The sequence below is a fragment of the Chaetodon trifascialis genome, chromosome 19 (genome assembly GCF_039877785.1).
Source record: "Chaetodon trifascialis isolate fChaTrf1 chromosome 19, fChaTrf1.hap1, whole genome shotgun sequence".
NCBI classification, from domain to species: Eukaryota; Metazoa; Chordata; class Actinopteri; order Chaetodontiformes; family Chaetodontidae; genus Chaetodon; species Chaetodon trifascialis.
Window position 1 is genome coordinate 15312989 of NC_092074.1, and position 20048 is coordinate 15333036.

The 20048-nt window shown below is 44.8% G+C and overlaps 1 protein-coding gene across 1 annotated transcript in view; it reads right to left on the minus strand.

Moving 5' to 3' along the window:
- syne1a (spectrin repeat containing, nuclear envelope 1a) overlaps positions 1–20048 on the minus strand; it is a 113547-nt gene that overhangs the window by 19929 nt on the left and 73570 nt on the right. Inside the window, exons 91-123 of the mRNA XM_070986882.1 lie at positions 19465–19647; positions 18522–18665; positions 16031–16258; positions 13825–13965; positions 12522–12635; positions 12013–12174; positions 11333–11527; positions 11076–11249; positions 8343–8534; positions 7550–7681; positions 7268–7368; positions 6946–7096; positions 6605–6733; positions 6292–6465; positions 5949–6164; positions 5731–5832; positions 5500–5619; positions 5202–5402; positions 4940–5113; positions 4711–4842; positions 4404–4600; positions 4091–4223; positions 3780–3962; positions 3487–3636; positions 3213–3389; positions 2949–3104; positions 2693–2848; positions 2426–2596; positions 2121–2254; positions 1796–2000; positions 678–860; positions 406–552; positions 125–279 (exon numbers count right to left, since the gene is read on the minus strand). Of these exons, the coding sequence (XP_070842983.1) occupies positions 125–279; positions 406–552; positions 678–860; positions 1796–2000; positions 2121–2254; positions 2426–2596; positions 2693–2848; positions 2949–3104; positions 3213–3389; positions 3487–3636; positions 3780–3962; positions 4091–4223; positions 4404–4600; positions 4711–4842; positions 4940–5113; positions 5202–5402; positions 5500–5619; positions 5731–5832; positions 5949–6164; positions 6292–6465; positions 6605–6733; positions 6946–7096; positions 7268–7368; positions 7550–7681; positions 8343–8534; positions 11076–11249; positions 11333–11527; positions 12013–12174; positions 12522–12635; positions 13825–13965; positions 16031–16258; positions 18522–18665; positions 19465–19647 (5312 nt within the window). The remainder of the gene's footprint in view (positions 1–124; positions 280–405; positions 553–677; positions 861–1795; positions 2001–2120; positions 2255–2425; positions 2597–2692; positions 2849–2948; positions 3105–3212; positions 3390–3486; positions 3637–3779; positions 3963–4090; positions 4224–4403; positions 4601–4710; positions 4843–4939; positions 5114–5201; positions 5403–5499; positions 5620–5730; positions 5833–5948; positions 6165–6291; positions 6466–6604; positions 6734–6945; positions 7097–7267; positions 7369–7549; positions 7682–8342; positions 8535–11075; positions 11250–11332; positions 11528–12012; positions 12175–12521; positions 12636–13824; positions 13966–16030; positions 16259–18521; positions 18666–19464; positions 19648–20048) is intronic.

Here is a 20048-nt window from a genome sequence, read left to right on the forward strand (position 1 = left end):
TGTTATTTTAAAAATACAGCTTCTCATATTTTTGGTGGATGCTTGACTTTTAGTGTGGCATTCACTGTATGTTCAAAGTTTACAGTGCTACTACAGACAAGTGAAGGTCGAGAGTTTGAGTTACCTGAACCTCTCGGTGAGGTGAGCGGAGTGAGTGGCCCAGGCTCTGTTGAGACTCTGCAGCCGTTTAACATCTCTGTCACTGACTGGCAGTCTGTACACCAACTCGTTAACACGTTCCAGGTCTGGAGACAGACTGCTCAGCTTCAGCAGGTGAGTCTATGGAACAGAGAATTACATGAATTGAGTAGGACGAATTTACACAGATGACTTTTCTGTGAAGAAGCACCAGATGTTCAAACACAGATAACACAACAATAGCCAAGACAGCAGCGTTTCTCATACCTTCAGTTTTTCCATACGCGCCTGGACCACAGTGAGGTCTGGTGAGCCGACTGGGTCAGACTCCTTCAGCACCTCCTCAGCCTCCTCAGCCTTACGGATCAGTACGTCCAACTGTTCTCTGAAACCCTCGCAGGCCTGAGATCCAGACTACAAACAATGGGACAGACAGTGAGAATACAAAAGTGATGGCCTCCCAGCCATATCCACCTTCTCATATAACAAGGCAGGAAACAGTGTATGTCATCAGGCCCACCAAACCCTACTATCCTAACCTGCAGTGCTTCCTGCTGCCTGTGGAGGGCATGCTCCAGTGTTGCTAGGTGATGTGTGAGTGACAGGTGGTCGGACTGGAGGGCTGCTGAGGAGGAGGCGTCAACTTGGCTCTTCAGCTGTTCCCCTAAAGCCTGCAGCTGCTGGAGGGACTGCTGCACTGAGGCCTGGTCACCAAGACACGCCTGCACGAGTTAAGTCATAAGAGGGAGGCAGATTAGCGACAGAGGAGCTGAATGTTTAGTCAGAGAAAGTCATGGTATATACACTAACAGCACAGGGACAACAGGATTCAAAGCATCAGACACAGTGGGCAAAGATGAGTTTGCAAGGAAACCCTTCAAATATCCAAGATTTAAGAGAAAAGGTCAAATTTCTTATTATTTTGGTGTTTATCCAGTGGGGTAAAAGAGCTCCATTTGCCAAAGTGGCACAATTTTTCCAACCCAAAAAGAACCATGTGACCTATTTTCATAAAGAAATTCAGGATGAGTAAAATGGTTTTGTGTTACGTTTTTTGGAAAAAGTTTTCCAGGAAGGACAGCTCATGTACCAACAACAATTACAGCTCTCAAACACTTAGTGTTTAGCAACTGCTTATCAATGATTCTCAGTCAAAATAACTGTCTGCTTACAGTATTAAGACTGTAGTGTTAATGTGTCTCTAGACATCGCCCAGCATGGCTCTATAAGCCCAGCGTGACACCGGGGGACCCCTGTAGTGTAAATCAGGGGCCTGTCTTTCCCTTTGCAGTCTCCTTTTCAAAAGGCTTTTGTTAGATTGTGCTGTGAATTTACTTTCAGGCAGACAAAAGGGCAGGGTGCAATTTGGTATTCTGCAGAGGGGATAGAGGCTTTGTGAATTCTCACAGCGAACTGACAAGCGGTTTCAGAGCTTATTCACAAGACCAAAGGGTAAGCAGGACAAAGTATATCCTGAGCCACACAAAATGTGGATGTAGTAATAATGTAACACTAGGCCTGGGTCCTGGGGGATAGCAGCTACAAAAGAAAATGTTTAAAGCATCAAATATAACCTATAAACTAACTGCTGACTGAAAAATTGTTCACATAATGCTTATGCTGGACTCCTGTGTTACATTGTCCCATTTCTACCCACACTGCAGTCCTTTATCCAGGCGCTGCTCTCCTCCTCTGTGATCTCCCTGTCGGTGGCGCTCTTCAGCAGGCGATCAGCACGTTCCTCTTGTTTCTGAACCATCGTCAGACACTGACCATACAACAGCTTGTAACGTTGCCACAGCCCCAGCAGGGCTTTGCTGCTCCTGAGCTGCTCTGAGATCTGCTCTAGTAGACAGTTCCACCTATAACAGGAGGAGGAGAAACATATTGTTACATACTGATCTCAGCTCAGAGGCAAGCTGATAGTGAGGATTACAGCCGCAGTTTGAAGTGACTCGGAGACGTGTTTTTGTCATCCCCACCTGAGGTTGACGTCCCGGAGGGCTCGGTTGAGTGTTTCTGCCACAGACGGGTGGCACTCTGTCAGTAGCTGGTGTGTTACGGAGCCAAACTTCCTCAAACTGCTCTCCTGTTTGTCCATCTCCTCTTGCAGATTCTTTAAAAGACAGACCCCCATGAAAAGTTCAATTCATCTAGAATTCGCTCAATACAACTGGTTTTTGAACACTGTCTAGACGCTCCTGTTCACAATGACCTTAAAACATTTTGAATGACTTAATGCACATCACCTGTTAAGAGTTTGAGAAAAGTTTTTTCAGAGCCTCACCTCCAGACTCTCCACCTGCTGCTGCACTGCCTCTAGAGACCCATTAAGGAGGCGCAGCCTGGACACAGAGTACCTCCCCTCCATCAGGTAACCATTAATCTCCTCTGAAGCTCGCCGGTACAGCGTCCACTGCTCCAGCACTGACCGGAGACTCACCTTCATCTGACTTATCTGGTGGGAAGTGTGGGAGATGAAACGTCTCATTGTCATGTCGTAACACAGTGGGAAAATTTAAGCAATGACCATGAGGGTGTCCAAGAAACTCACCATGTGGTCCAAATGAGCCCAGGACTGGTTGAGTCCTTTGAGGGTCTCCTTCACAACAGAGCAGGCTGCTCCTTTCTTTTCCTGGATAAGAGCATTTCCTCGCTCCTCTGCTTTCTCTAGATCTTTTTCTTTTTCCTTCACTAACTCCTCCAACTCCTGCAACGACAAAATCATTGTTTTTAATTTTCAGAAATACAGAGGTTATAAAAACTCAAAAAATGTGTGGTGCACAGAGCAGTGCAGTCTGTATGTGTACCTGACAGTCTTTCAGTGCATTCTGCACCGATGCTACATCCTCTATCCTGTGTCTCTTCTTCAGCTTCTCTTCTTGTAGTGTCAGCCATGTTTTCAAGGCCTGAACTCCATTTTCATGCTCCAACCAACCTTCCAAAAGGCCTTCCAACAGTTGAATCTAAAATACAAACACAACTCAGAACAATTTCTGAACTCAAAAAACTGAAAGTATAAGAAGAAAACATTTCAGGTCTGATTCTTGTCTACGCTGTGACTGAAACATTACCTTTTCACCGATGAGCCCCTGTAATATCTGCCATCGTCTGTTCATCGCTCCCAGCTTCTCAGCAAAGTCTGTTTTGTCACTGCGCTTTCCTTCAACATCCTGACTGCTGATCTGCAGCACTGACTGGTTTACAAAGTCCACAGTCAACTGCTTACAGGTCAGATCTATGCGGAAACCCTGTGAAATACAAATGAGACATGATGGGACTACGATGAAGAAGAAGGAGTAAGACAAGAGAGCTTCTTCTGCCCAGAATGGGACAATGGTTTCGTACCTTATACTTCTGCAAGAAGTTCTGGACCACCTCTGAGCCTACAGCTCCCATGATTTTGTCCTGGTCTTCCTCTATGATGTTCTCCATGAGAGAGATCCAGCTCATCAGCTCTGTGATGGCGTGCCGTGATGCCAGCTTCTCCATTTGCAGCTAAGGGATGAGAGCAGAGGGGTTACAAAAATACAGTATCATCCGCTATATCAATGTCAATTAGCCCCAGAAGAAATGACTAAAAACTACAAATTAAGTGACAATTGAAAAGCATTTTAGTGTAACAGCTGCTGCTCTCAGACCTGGTGTAGCTTCTCTTGTACAACAGGAATACGAGTCAACAGCTCAGCCCACTGAGTGTCGATCTGGCCCAGCGCTGTCCTGAGACCAGCTGTGTCTACTCTTTTCAATCGCAGAAGCTGGTTGCCTGTGCTTAGCACAGATGAACGTAAAGACGACTTAGCATCAACCTCTTTGGAAAACTCCTATTAGAAAGGAAACAGTGACATGACAGTGAGTGAGGTTGGAAGCTAACCATGCATTAATTAATAATACAGGTTTTATTATTAGGTGTGTGGCACATTTTTGCTGCTCATGTGACCACCAAACTAACCAGGAAGGCATAGAGGTGGTCTCTGACGGTCTCCAGCTCCTGAGGCACTGTCACTGACTGGGTTGTCCAGAACTCCAACCGGTCCAGAGCCGACTGCAACCAGTGGCTCAACTCTGCTGACTCACTCTGGTACCTGAAACACAGGACAAAATATGATCTCGTCTTCTGAAAGACCATGGGGATGATTTTCACTGTATTTAGCCTATTCAGCTAAAAATGACTGTGGACTAAAACACTTTGGATGACTCACATTTCTACGTAATTGATTTGATATTTGATTGCTGACACACTGGCTAGAAACTCAGACACTAACCTGCTCCAGTGTTTAAGTGTGGAATCGAGGCGGTGCAGCTCCTTGTTGACCTTGGTGGTGGAGGAGAGCCAGTGTTCTCCCAGCTGGGTCAGCTGGTTCTCCAAGTCTGAACAGCCAACAGACAGAAGAAGCCTCTTGCCCTCCTCCAGGACCTGGTACAGCTGGGGCTGATGCTCCGTCAGGCTGGCTTTCAGACGCTGGAGGACAGAAGAGAGGACAGACGGATAAGTGATTAATTAAAAATTCAATACTCTAACATTCTGCTAGACAACAGCTTTGTGTGCCCAGTCTGTATAAAGTCCCTTGCCTGGTACAGACTGATCCTTTCAACAAGCCTTTCTTCTGTCTCTTCAACCAGGCCGACAGTGGGGATGCTACACTCCACGGCCTCTAGCTGTCTACACAGAGCCTGGTAGTCTTCCACAAGCCTGCTCCATGACTGTCAGAGAAAGGACAAAGAAGAGAAAGGCTCAGTTATTGAATTCTATGCGTCGTTTCATTGAACTGAACTGTTTCTATTAATCATTCATTCCCACCTCTAGTATTCCCTCCAGCTCCACCCCCCTCCTGTGGGCCTGTTTGAGCACACTGTGTGCTAATGCCATGGTCTCTTCCAGGGCCTGGCATTCCCTCTGCGCCACCAGACCAGACACTTTACTGTAGAATGTCTGGGTGAGGATCATATGGCACTCCAGACCCTGGAAAAACTCCTAGAGAAGACGGATATTGGTTTCTAAATTAACAACAATCATGGTGCATTTCAGTAGAAATCCCACCCCACTTTACCACCTCCCTTACTTTGTGTTTGTCCAGTAACATCTGGACCTCTATGACAGAAGCCACCGTCATCTTCTGATCGGCAGCCATCTTGTCCTGGGCGGTGTCCACCAGGTCTGTGAGGTCATGAAGTGCAGCTTCATACTGAGCCTTGAGAGACAAGCCATGGTTCAGGCTGCTGCGTCTGGAGCCCACCATGAGCACCAGCTCCTCATACGCATCCTACACAAAACCATCAACATGTCAGCCATTAAGTATTACAGTGCTGGGAGGTTATGAACCCAGGGGCGAAGTGGAAGATAAAAAGAAATGATATTACCTGTAGTTTGAGAAGTTCCTGGTTGGAGATTTGGTCAGATTGAAGTCCCTCTGCTCTCGTCTTCAGCTCCGTCACTTTCTGTTCAAATTCTCTCAGACTGTCCTCCACCTCTGATAGCGTCTACAAAAGATGCAACATATTCAATGAAAATGTCTTCTCAGAAGCTACTGCCAGTTCACTGCAGCTGTGGGATTTTATCTTTTGTGTATCTGCACATGGTTGGTGTCATACCTCTATCTGTTTCGATGCAGGTCTGTCCACAGTTCCAGCCATTTTCTGAAGCAACTGGTGTTTACTTTCACTCAGAGCTGTGAACAGCATCCTGAGTTCATTCTTGAAAGAACAACAGAAACAAAAAGTCAGACTATCTTTCTAATCACTAAAAAGATGCTTCATACTCAAAGTTCAATCAAAATCAGGCTGATGGTTTGATAGTCTTGCCATTGTACCTGGAAGGTAGAGTGTTCCTGCAGTCTGTCCCTCATGCTGTCGCAGTGTTGATCCAGGGTGGAGTCTAGCAGCCCCATCCTCTCCTGCAGGCCTTCCAGTGTGTCCTCCATCAAGGCTTGCTCCTCTCCTCCACACAGCCGGCCTGCTCCTCCACCCAGAAGGTCTCTGCACTGGTTCACCTCCCTGCTCATCGCCTTCAGCTGTTTATTCAGAACCTGGACAGAAGAGCTGAGGTCAGTCACATACTACAAGTATATTCCATCCAGGACATTTTAATTGTGTTGTTTGTTTAGATCAAACTATTGTGTCTGTAAAATTATGCAACAAAAGTGTCATCAGTACCTCTAGATTTGTAAGTTGTGTCTCTGTATCTTCAGACAGCAGCACAGGACCAGAGAGCAGCTGATTCTCAGCAGTATCCAACCAGGAGGAGGCTGCTGACACTGCAGCATACAGGTCCTGCTGGATTGTTGTACTTCCTAAAGACCCTACCAGTTTGATGTCACCACTTGCAGCCTGAGAGGGCACACAAAGAATATTCAATGAGTACACTGAAAGCAGTCAGCAAGAATGTTTTTGTTTTTTTATTTAAGACACATAAATTTCTGGGAAAAGCAATGAGAGATTAAAATAAGGTAGAAAATCTGTGCTGCACCTCATGGGCCATTCTTTCCAGGGTCTGGCTGCAGGCCTCAAACAATGCTCTGGGGGAGCCAGAGTCCTGGCTGGCAGACTCGTCTCTAAACACCATACTGGGACTGGACAGACGGGACCGGTGGAGGACCTGCATACGAGCGTGAAAAATGAGACATAAGGAGCTTATCCAACTGGCAGCGAACATAACAATGAAGGTGTAAAATTACATGAGAAGAAGGAAAAGTACCAACAGAATGCACATCAGCCTCAAGTGAAGAGTCTAAGGCAACTCAAAACATCAAAATTAAACACAAAACCTTGATTGAAAAACTGAAAAATCTGAATGTATGGCATGTGTACCGGGCTGAGCTGGTCCTGTTCCAGGGAGTTGAGGGAGAACTGCAACTTTGTGCTCTGATCTTTATTCAGGTTTTCCCAGCGCTGTCTCAACTGGTCCAAAGGCGAGAGCGTCTCAGTCTCCAGCAACACTCCTCCCGGGATGGACACCTCACTGTGGGACGGAGAGGTGTGTTGTTATAAGAGACTAATACCTGGTGGCTGGAGTGTTGTTTTACCAGTAAGTTCTGATGTGATTAAATATTTGTGACAGAAAAATGTTCTACCTTCTGTAGAACTCATAACAAAGCAAGCGTGGCAAGAATACAGAGAGGAGAAAAAGTACCTGTCCCCATTAGGTGTGGTCTGTTGGCTGAGTAACTCTTCTCCAACACTGGCTACAGACTGGAGCAGCCTCCTCTGTTCAGCCACTTGCTCCTGCAGCTCCTAGGAAGTCAGCACATAGTATTTAGGCCATAAAATGTAGAAGCTATACTAGATTTACCTCAAACAAGTATCCACTTCCTGTCTGAAATATTCAATGAGCTATTTGGCACTCCAGGCTCATATGAGAGTCTTCAAAATAAGCTTAGCACAGTGAGACAGCCTGTTAAATATGGAGACTTACCCTCTGCCGAAGAAGGTTATCGTGGTGCTGCTGTGTGCGTGTGGATCTGGCCTGGGAAAGCCAATCCTGGACATTAGGACTCTGGGACAGAGATGAGTCTGGTTCACTGTCCTCCTGCTCCTGCAATGAACCCTGGGACAAAGACAGGGGGACTTCAACTCTTAATGCAGCACCTCGCTTATTCCCACTGAGTTTGATGTACATACAGCAGATAAGTGACATCTACTTTGTGATGTCCGTTACATTCAATTGAAGTCTAAGGTCATATGAATGAATGAATGTCATTATTTACAACACAAGCACATTGTGGGAGGCAAGCAACAAGGGATTTCCATTAAAGGAAAATAATTTTCAGTGGAAACAGAGTTGTAAGAATAAACTTTTCCTAAATGGGACAAAACCACAAAGCAAAACGGCCAAACTGTTGCATCATCAAAAACACACCTGATGCAGTACATTTAGTGTTAGCATGTGATGAGCTAGCATCCTTTTGTCTGTTGTTTGAGGCCCATTGTGAGACACACAGGCTCTTGTTGTCCCATTGTGGAAAACAGTGGACTGTTATGAAGGAGCATGTCACGACCTTTAGTATTTGCACAATACTACCATTGATACTGTTACACACTGCCACATAATGCAGCACAGCACAACAAAAATGACAGAGAGCTGGGAAAAGCTGGGAAATGGAAAAATATGCGGGAATACACAGGGGAAGGGAACTGAAGGCATGAAACCTGAGGGGACATGAACACAGATGGTGTGGAAACGAAACATGTATGATCTCTTATCTGACCTGTATGTCCACTTGTTTGTCCTGCAGCATCTGCTGCAGCTCCATTAGGCTGTCTTTGAGGGAGCGCAGTTTGAAGGTGAGCTGCTCCGCCTCTTCCTTGGTTTCAGCCCGACCCTCCAACAGCAAGCTCTCGCTGTGGACGGACAGCTCTGACAGATACGACACCTTCTGCTCGATCTCAAACAGCATGTTCTGGAAAGGCAAGAGTTACGGTGGATATTACATGAATACATGAAAATACATGCTTAAAGAGTCAATAGTGTGTAGTTACTTGGAATATGCCTCCATCATCAATAATCAGCAGTTATTATAAAGTATGCCACAGATTCCACAGGCCAAGCATATGTACCAATTATTCATTTCACTGGTGTTCCTCTATGTGTTTAGAGAGACAGTATGAATTATCTCTGCATCAAGACGTGTAATCACACCACGTGTGGTGCATGAGAGTATGTTTCTTAACATTAAAGAGCTTTTCTGGGATGTTTAAATCAGTGGCTCCCAACCTTTCTACTCTTATGGCCTCTTTATTGTATTTTAGATGCTCATGCTCGAAAAGATTAAATTATATTAAAGGTAATTCACCAGAGAAACTTTGAACAGCTTTTAAGAGATTGAAGGAAGCCCTAAAAAAGTTAACTACACTAAACTAAAAACTGAAACTAGGTGTGAAAAATCAACAAACAAACAAACATTATAGCTAACTGAGCAAACTGAATTGAAAAAAGGAAATAAAAATCTAAACTAATGAAAAATATAAAACTATAACAACCACTGGTTTAATGGACTGACAGGTAAAGCTCCACTAAACATAATGAATGGAGCTTTTGGTTCTTTGTAGCATGCACCGTATACATTCAGCGTCTCTCAGTATCAGGCTCATTGTTTGCTGTCTCTCCTTGTCTCACTCTTGTTAAGATCCACTTAGTATTCCATCAATCCTCACACTCTTTTTCAAGCTTACTCTGTTTCCCTTCAAATACTTTTCAACATATCCCACTCACTGTCCTCTCACAGTTCTTAACAAGAGAAACAACAGAAAAAGAGACCCTCCCCTTCTGTACAGACTGTGTGTGAAAAATGGTGCAGTTGTATGGAGGTGGAAAAGAGGGGGATTAAGGTTGTGTCCCCTTCTTTCACATGAGAATTCAAGGGCCCTCGGTTGAAATGGGAAGGTTATTCTCTACAGAGATGTTTTTACAATACAGAGCGCCACCACATAACACTTCCTTCTATCCGATTCTGTCATTGTGTCATTCCATGGGAAGGTGGTGAGCGTCTGTTTACGCTGCTTACAGTGTGCTGACTGCGTTTAAATAACCACACTGTGGTTGTGTAGTGAATAGTTTCCAACAGCTCACAAAGTTGAAGCAGGCAAACAAAACTAGGTGCAAAAATAGCTAAAAAATAAGTGCAGAAACCAAATTCATCTGATGCAACAGATGAATTAATCTCACATCCTTTCTCACATCTCACCCAAACCATTGGATCGATATTGTCATCAGATACACTTGCAGTCAAACTTGACCCCCTGGAGATGAGGATCCACATGGGCAGGTCCTTTAGACCTGAGCTCCACACGAGCCATATGCAAGCTGTAATCAGCTTATACTGTTTCTCAGCTGCTACAAACACACACACTTTAAACACTGGTTTCCTTTGCCTGAGCCACAGAAATAACATTATTACTGCTGAGAAGAGTTCAACTTAGGCACTCCAGTGAAAAGTAGAAGAACTGGTTACACTGCACATGTAAAACATTGTCACGAAAAATGAATAACAAACTTGTTTGTGGGGTTTTTGCCCTTAGTTCATAGAGCAGCTGGAGAGAGACAGGAAGGGGGGAAAGATCGGGGACGACATGAAGCAATCGAACCCAAGACGCTGCAGTAAGGACACAGTCTTAGCACATGCGGTGCAAGCTCCACCAGGTGAGCCTTCAGGGCACTATGTAATCACACATTTTTAATCTCTTCTCTCAGAAATTGATTTATGATTAAAATCACTGAAGCTGGAATATTATTCCTACTTCAAATCCTGAATAAAATCCATACAAGAACACATGACAATTGATCAGTGACCAATGCTACCGTTTAGCCATGGGTGCTACTACCCTTCAGATAAAAGTGGTGTTACCATAGAAACAGGATGAGGGGATGAGTGGTACAACAACACTGAGGCTGGTGGAAGAATGTCTGAGGACTAGTAAGGAAGGTAATCAGATAGAGACACTTGGTAAGACCCTAATCCTAATCTCAATGTCCTAATCCTAAAAAAGGGTCTATTTATTGGACAATAGAAGCCCCCTATTCTGTTCTGTTTTGAAATAGCCCCTTTTCAGGTTTTTGCCAATGAACTGAACAGTTTCTGTGTGACTGAAATAGTAACAGCAATATAATACCAAAGTAATGAATCCAAGAAGAGAAGATGTTTTTTATGGAAACAGTGAAGCAGATACTTCACTTAAGCCTTTGATATCCCTCTCAATAAAGCAGCAGCAGACAGACTCATACCGAGCCTAAAGCAGTTGTAGGAGTTGAAAAGTTTTCGTTGACTGTGTCAGTTGAGGAAAATTTTAAAAATCTGCACATATCAGAACAGCAAGACAGACCACCATCTATCATGGACAAAGCTGTAATCCTTGGAAATCCTTATCAACCAAGCTGAACATCTCTCAGCCCTCAGTCTACCAGTCACTCGAGCCTTTGATAACAGCAGAAACATAAATCTCACCTGACAGTCGATGAGCTGCTCCTCCATGTCCATGTCTTCATTTAGGGGCTGAAGAGCAGAGCTCAGAGTGGCACGAGTGCTGAGCAACCAGTGGTCGAGCTCCTCGGCCTCGCTGTGGTATCGCTGCAGTGCCTGCTCCTGACGCTGCTCCTCTAGCTGTTCACTCAGTCTCTCCTTCAGGAGACAATGCGACAGAGATGTTAGAGTCAGTGTGTGAAGAGAATGAAAGCATGCAAATATCATCATTGTGCACCCACCTCCAGCAGCTGCCGTTTCCCAGAAGCCTTCATTCGAATGGTGGCCATCCTCTCTCCCAGCACGGTGAGAGTAGACTGGAGAGCCAGCTGGTCACCAGCCTCCCCATCGCTGTCGCTGTCTGCCAGCTCCTCAGAGAAACACGTCTGTAACTCACCAATCTCGTCCTGCAGCATCAGGATCTCATCCATCAGAGCCTAAAAGGACAGAGATCAGAAAACTGTGAGAGGTGAAATAGAGAGACTGGTCTGAAAAAAGAGAGATTTGAAAGAGACGAAAATGTGGAATAAAAGGAAGAGGAGACTGCCAAGAAGATGGCAAGAGGGAATAGGAAAAGAGGTTTTGCCCAAATTGCCTGACAGTAGTGTTGCAAAAAAGAACTGTATCGGCCGTTGCCGTGAAGCTGGCATAGCAACAGACAGCAGTGCCATGCAGTCTGTTCAACCATTGGATGGACTGGTGCAATATTAAACCCCTCAATCATTCTCTGTTTCCTCAGAGCAGACTTGCCGTTTGTCAGCTTTGCCTTTTCCCCAAGAGATTTCCTCTGCCTGCCTTTCAGTTTACACTTAGCATGCAGTACTGCTCTTAATGTTATTAACTGCACTGCACTCAGTCCTCCTCTATTACAAATACAACTTCCCCAATACCTCCAGACCTCTCTGTCCCCCCTCTCTCTCACCTGGTGTGCAGCCATCTGGCTCTCTGGGCTCTTGTTAGGCTCCAGACTCTCGTTGAGAGCTCCCTCGATGGACTCCATCTTAGTGGAAATGGACTGGAGGGACTCCTGGTAATGCTGCTGCCGCTCCAGAGCCTCATACAGACTCTTCTGCTTCTCGCTTATCTGTGGTAGGAGAGAAGGGATGGAATGACAAAGAAATTAATGATGGCAGCTGGAGAGGAAGAGTTAAGGAAAAAGTCTGCTGTACCATCGCTTGTCTTATGATTTGTGGTAGCAGAAGCGTTTGGATGTATATGTTGATTTTAGTCACAATTTTGGCATCAGTAGCATTGCTAAAGATATAATGCTCCCGGATTTTGTGATCTGTGAACTTTCATAAATGTCAGAAAGTGTCCCGAATCCTAAATATATCCCTATTCAGCTGTGGATTCTGCTCAGTTTCAAAAGCTGTGGTGCTTTTATGTGTGAATTTGTTCATTTGGATCGTTGCAGCTGATGATGTGACGTACCACATTCTTGAGTGTTTCCCAGGATCTCTGCAGGTCATCCAGGTTAGCAGCACTGGTCTCCATAGACGGGTCGTACAGTTCCTGGAGGGGCGCTCGGCTCAGCGTGCCTCGACCCTGAGGCACATGTGACCTTGTTATCATACGTTCAGAAAATGTGCTGTCAAAAAATGTATATGAATATATATGAATATATGAATTGCCACACTTGGGGGAAATGTGCCCATTATGCACACATTTCCACTGGAATTTAATCTGAAATGGAAACTAAACTCTGTATGCCACGGGTTAATGGTTATGGTAGCTGTCGGTTATGGTAAATCAGGCCACCCACGAGCTCACATACTTCCACAGAAAGAATATGGACCATGCACTGTCTATAACCTGTGAGCTGGGTCTGTTTTGTTTGTTGTGGAAAGTTTTCACTTCAGCAGCATGGCTGAGGTCCCATGAGATTAGTTTAAACTTTCTCCGAACATGCTTTCCTTCCATTGCTTTCCAGCTCCCTTTGGCTTTATTGATTTTAGTCTTCTTTCAACACATAGGCTCGCTGGCACATCACAAGGCATAAATACTGTATACATTTCACAATAATAGCTAAAAATAACAGCTTTGACCTTTGCTGTTTCTCCAAGAGCAACAGAGTGCTGCTGTTTCAATGCCGTGCCACTTATACTAACTTAGCTAGGTTCGGAAAATGACTCCTTCTCATTCTCATCTCAGCGAAAAAGCAAATTTTCTTCAGCAAAGTAAATCCGCAAACATAACGCTGAAAAACAGGGAAAGCAGGGGCAGTGCAGCAACTCTGTGGTCATTGATCGGTGGTGGGGATCAGGTGGTGGGGATGGGGTGCAGGGTTAGCATGTCCATCTTAACAAGTCATTTAGTCACAGATTCAATATTCAGTCTTCAAATCATTTAGTAGCTGAAACAAATGAAAACCAACACAGTATCATAATTTCAATGCAAACTCACTTGCTGCAATGACCTTCAGTATCTTGAAATCAAATGCATAACAAACACTAAACTAATGCTTGTATTCAGCAGTGTCACTGGGTGCAAACACATCTTTGAGACATGCTCATCTGTAGCGGAAAACAGTAACATAATCTCATCCCAGTGGCAAATTGTTTTCAGTCATTTTAAATAGAAGATGATAAGACCAAACATCTGGTTGGTGGCTCACTGAGATGGACATTTTTGCTGCACAGGTGTTAAATGTAAAATGGACAGTGGTAGTGTGGCAGCTGGGCAGGTCAGGTAATGCCGAAGGCTTTGGGGGTAACCAGGGCGGGGTTTGCAGTACCTGGTTAAGAGGAGCGTCAGCGTTAGCCCCAGGGGAAGGGGAGCGGCAGGCAGGGGGAGAGGAGACCTCGCTGTTGGTGCCCTCCTCCCCTGACTCTTCTGTCACAGGGGAGAGGAGTGTGTGGCAGCGGCCGGCTGTCATCTGACCACGCGTACGCACCGCACATCAAACACACACATCAAAAGAAGCGGGTGGAGGAAAAGGGAGGAGGACCAAGCAGAAAACGCCCAGATCAAAGGAGTGAGGGGACAGAGAAAGAGAAAAAAGAAGAGAGAGCATAAAAATTAATGGGGGAGCGCAGGTTAGGCAGATTGCAGTGAGAACATTGCTGATTAATTAGCCAGCGAGGAATCAAGTAACACTGAGAGGAGACCAGTTAGACCACATTACTGCTTTTAATATCAAACACTGCAAAGCTTTTGTGGTAGCACGACATTAGAGAGACACAGTTTAAATGTAGTAATGCTCTATGCTAGCAAATGGACAAACACTGGATTCCACTGGCAATGAATGAGCCACCAGGATTTTTTTTTACAGCACACATCAGGGGAAAGGAATGACCATTACCAGGAAGTTGAAAATCACACATGCAGTAGACACTCACCGACACTACTCACACCGCACACGTACTCATACATACTGTAGAGTTGCAGTTTCAGAACCACAGTCATTTCCTTTCCATTACAGACACATTTCCATGCTAAGTGGCATCCAGACATTATCCATGTCACAGCTTTAATGTTAGCTTGGATATTTAAGCTATGCTTTGCCTGGAATATTTCTATAAAAGCTCAAAAAGAACCACTCATACAGTCTGACGCATAGGCACAATTAAAAGTGAAAAAACACTATATTAACAGTAAGAAATTCAGAGGAAGATCAAGGCCAAAACAAAGCATAGGCAATGCATGGCATAGCTAACAGAGGCTGGAATAGTCAATACAACAGCAGCAGCAGCAGCAGCGGTCCTAGAAGTAGCACAGTTGTCTGTGTGCTGCATGCTTCAGTAGAGAGGCAGAGTTGAAATGTGAGCCAAGCCCTACTGGGCTGCTTTTTGGCAGTTAATGCAGAACTTGGCCGACTGACTCAGGTCCTTGTTATATTCAGAGGACTTTTTCCCGGGTTTTATGATGCAATGCAACGCAACAAAAAGCATCAGTACACCGGCACAGCAGACTCAGTGGCTTTTAAATAGTGATTAGTTAAAACCTGACAATCTGACTGAACATGTCTAAAGATAACAAATCAAGGATATCAGCAGTCCCAGCGACCTGCCATACACACAAACTTATCAAGTTCTGCTCACACGCAAACACACACACTCATGCAGTAATATCCTGTTTCCTGGCCTGCTGAGACCAAACACACCACAAACAGCAGTAAGAGAGCAAGGAAACGAAAAAATCTGAATCAGAAAAGAAAGACGCAGAGGAAGAGAAGGTGGTGAGGCGGTTTCTCGTGTGCAAACGCATCAGCAAAATGAATGATCAAGCCAAGGGTGGCATACTGTAGCAGGCAGACAGATTCAGGCTAATATGAAGCAAAGTGAGGTGACACAGCACAGTATCAGCGCAGTAAAAACACAACCAGAATAGTAACACTTGAGGTGTAGAGAAGATTTGGAAAAAAGCTTGGGTTATTTTTGTGCATTACAAAGACGAGACACGAAGGAATAGACGTAGAGGAAGAGGATAATAATAGAGTGAAAAAGCTGATTCTGCAGCTGGAGTTCTTTTAAAAGTGCCTGTCAAGGACCACTGAATAGATGCGGTCCTACAGCCTAATTTAAGATTAAGTGTCATCCCAGGGGCCCACATTTTGGAGAAACTTTATACCGCTGTTAACATGGGATTGAATTGTGCAGATATAACTTTGTACACTGCTCCTGGGAAAAGAAGAGCACTAAAGTTGAACCTGTAATCATAACTGTCATCCTTCGACATCCTCTAATTTGGGAACGCTTTAAACTAATTACACTACTGTGTAATGACCTCTAACACCCTCTAGAAACCCCAAAAGGACCCCTGGGGTTCCCTACATTCCGCTCTGAACCAGAACCAGTGGTCTGCGCAGAAAGGAAGACGGATAGAGGCTGCACATGCAAACACACACACAAACGTAAGCCAAACAGGCATACGGACATGTAGGATGTACACGTGTGTGTCTCTGGTGGGTGATAGTATCCAAAAAAGGCTTTGTCACTCACCATGACGACAGAGGGGTGTGCTGGAAGCTGCTTGGCGGCGGCAGCGGCTGTTGCCACAGCACTGGGCAGCTCCTCATCACTCAGTTCGTCCATGCCATCCGAAAGGCCCTCCACCTCGCTGACTGTGAGCAGCATGGTGGCGTGTTTGGCCTTCACCGTCAGCATCTTACACTTGGAGTGGAGCGAGGCGATCTGCTCCTGGTAGCCACGGATCTTCTGGGCCAGCTCCTGTCAAAACATCCCCCCAAAACAGAAAACACCACCACCCCCCAGGGTCAGGAGAGTGTGGTTCAGTCCACAATGGAAGATCAATAGTTCCCGTTCAAAAAGGATCCTGAAAAAAGGGGGCGGTTGAGTTCCTTCAGCGGTGAATGTGGTGCCGGTGCGAGAGGAGTAAGTGGAGTGGAAGCATTCTCTTCTCTCCCCGGTCTCTCGCTTTTGGCTTCACAGTGTGTAAACGTAGAAAGAGAATCGCACTGCCTCACTCTCTCTCTATTTTTTTTCTCTCTCTTGCTCTCTTCTGTATCTCTGAGCCAATCAGAGCAGCACAGAGGCGGGTGACTCAGAACAGTGGTGAAGCCAGCAGACGGGATGTTTGGTTGAGAGAGAGAGAGACCCTCGTAGAAATAGTTCAAAATCCCTCAGACAGTCCCTCTCGTACACATACACAAATGGCAAAGAAAAACAGGAAGTGATCTCATCACCTGCACCCCCCCTTCCTTTGCCTCCCGCTTCACTCCTCCACCAATCCTCAGGCAGATTCCTTTCGACAAAAGGGAGTAAGGAGAGAGGGAGGCAGTGTGACATAGGTGGTGTCAAATTACAGCTATGGTATGAGCCAGACTGGGTCCAGCTCCTCCTTCCCTCCTCCTCCTCCTCCTCCTACTTCTCCCCCCTCCGTCCCGCAGATGGTCAATGCACTGATAATCAGGTCATGTGACTAACTGGGCCAGTGGAGTTGCAGCTATCTGCTCGGCATAGAGATCAAACTCAGACATAAACACGCTGCCATGCTGAGTCACTCTGCAGCAATGGAGAACTTGCAGTGAGAAGAAAATATCTACAAACCCCTGGGTTCATATATCCCCTGTCAAGTATTGGAAGCAGATAAAATCTGCCAGAACCACACAGAGAAAGTTAAAATGTAATAAAAAAATGTGCTGCCTCCGGGAAGATTTGATCTGCTTCTCCGCAGGCCCTTGCCTCTCTCAGTCTGCCACCCCCCTCCTCCTCGATCTCACTCTCTGCATGGGAGATCAAACACACTTACTCAGCAAAGTACAACTGCAACTGAAAGCACAGGGCTTAAATAGCGCAGGTGAAAACCATCTAACCACCTACACTGCATCAAACAGGAATCCAGGTAGATTATATTTACATGAACCATCAGATAAAGGAGGAATGTGCGTGAGTTGGGCTTGTAGAGGCACAACAATATTCTCCCAGAATCGCTGTATGTCGTGGAACTGCTCTCATAACACAACGTTAAAGGGGGGTTAAATCAGCAGTGCTTATTCTGGAGTCTTCAGTAGTTTTATAGAAACATCGACTAATTGATTCCATGTTGAGCAAAGACAGCAAATGTGCATAACAACATAAAAGTGATGAATTTGCATGTTATGTTACAACAATGGCTCAGTGACTACATCATTAACACAGTCTGACTTAGTCATAAGGGTTGTCCACAACTATTCTAAGATATACAGTATATTTCCTGCTGAATCAACTTCTCTTTTTATGCTGTTTTATTGTTACAAAATACAGGAAATTCATAAAAACTCAAACTCCCTTTGTCTATCTTGCTCTTGGCTCTTTGTTGCAGAGTTGAAGAAGTTGGCCTCATTAGAAAAGCTATTTTTAGACCTCAGCACATTCATTTTGTCAAATGTCGAATGAAGTACCCTTTGAGGCAAGTGCTAAGGTTTTTGATGTGTGCTGCTCACGTACAGTCAATCTCCCCTTTAGGTCTGTTGCTGTTTTGTCATGAAAAACTTTGCATTCAGTGAATAGAAACTATTACAGCACATAAAGGCAATTCTTAAAGTGGACTATATGGCCAAATGTGTACTTGTGGTCTGGAGCTGTTTTGCATGGCACAGGATGGACCCTTAGCTGAAGTGAAAGAAATCTTAATTCTACAGTATGATACTTTAGAAGATAGTGCGCCAACTTTGTGGTGGTTTCTTTTCCTGTTTCAACATGACAAAGCCCTCTAGTACAAACCCATGTCCATGAAGAAATGGTTTTCTGAGTTTGATGTGGAGGAACCTGCCAGGCCTGCACAAAGCGCTGACCTCAACCCCATACAAACCCTTTGGGATGAACTGTAACGCAGACTGTGACTTTTCACCCAACATCAGTGCCAGAATTCACTGATACAATCCACAGTTGAATGGGACAAAACCCCCCACGGCTGGGTTCCAAAATTGTATTAAAAAAACAATTCTCAGAACAGTGAAGGCTGTTACAATCCCTGTGTGTCTTTTCTCACCTCATGGTGGTGTATTTGAGCCTGAAGTTCCTGTATGTTATTGGTGGAGACAGGCCGGTCCTGAATGATGCGGTGAGCCTCTTCTATTAATCTCTGGAGGTTCTTCACTTCCTGCTCATACTGCTCATACTGCACCACGGCCTCCTGTGAAAGAGGAAACATGCCAAGGTAAAGCTGAAGCTTTTGTAAAACAGTGTCAAAATCTAATATATATTATTGATCTCTGAAGGGAAGTGATGATGCCTCCCCCTCCAGGGAGGTCAAATGTAGCTGTCACCATTCTATGTCACAGTTGTACCATGATATTGATTCCTATATGTACAGTAGCTGACACTGACTGTGTTAACAACATATTCTCTGATGAGGAAAGTTGAAAACCTCTTTTGCTCATTATGGGCTTCTAAAGTCTGTGTTTGTCTGTGACAGGTTCACTGATTCAGATCTTGGTGTGTGTGGTTAAAATGATGATGCTTTAGGCTTTTGTCCTCCAGACAGTCTCAGAAGGTCACTCGCTTCTTCCTCTAGAGGCTAATCTTCACTACAATGAGCTTAATAGCAAAATCAGGCCAGAATCAAAGGATTGGAGGATAATACTGGTTGGATGGGGGCTCAAAGAAAGCACATAATATTCCTGATAAGGCCTGTTAAATGTAGATATATATAATTCTTCTAACAGGGCAACAAGTTATGCACCTCAACTGCTTTGACGCATGAGGATTTTCAGTTCTACGGTGCGTAACTTGACAGATACTTTGATAGTTTTAAGAAAAAATTAATAAAAAAACCTGTTATACAAACACTTGGTGCTGGTGTTTTATCGCATTGATAAGTAATGTGATAAACTGATAGGATAATGGCTCTCAGCTTTGCTATTTGTTATCAAATTTGACCTAGTACATGACAGCTGATCAACAGCATTTGCAATAAGAGGACTGCCCTCTACCTGCAAGATGTTGCACTGCTGGATGGTGGTGTGCTGCAGTTGGCTGGCCTCTTGCTGCAGCGTCTGAGCTGTGCGGCAGATCGGGAGGCTGGTCACTACCTCCTCTGGTAGCCGGAGGGCGCTCTGACACTGCTGTACGGCTGCCACCTGCTGCTTGAAGCCCTCCATTTCCACCAACAGACGCTTATGAAAGAATGAAAGGGGGTGTTAGAGAGTAAGGCCACAGCATTGCTGTTTTCAAATAAGCTACTTCTAAGTGTGCATGTAGACAGGTGCAGAATGTTTGTGGGTGTCCTATTGCAACTCTAGGAATGCACTGTGTGTATGTACAGTAGTCTCTTTTTTTGAATCTCTAACACTCAAATTATGTTTAAATGCTAAACATAAAGCAATAATGCTAATTTTATATGTATGTTTAATAGTCGACACCTCACAAGAGTCTGATAGTTTGGGCTTCAAACAAAAATGTAGAAATGATGGTAAGCCTTGGGTTGATTTTGATCACTTCAACTGGGCAGGCTAAACAATCTACCTACAGCCTATATAAAATAATGCCTTTAAAAGGTGCCCACACATGTGTAATC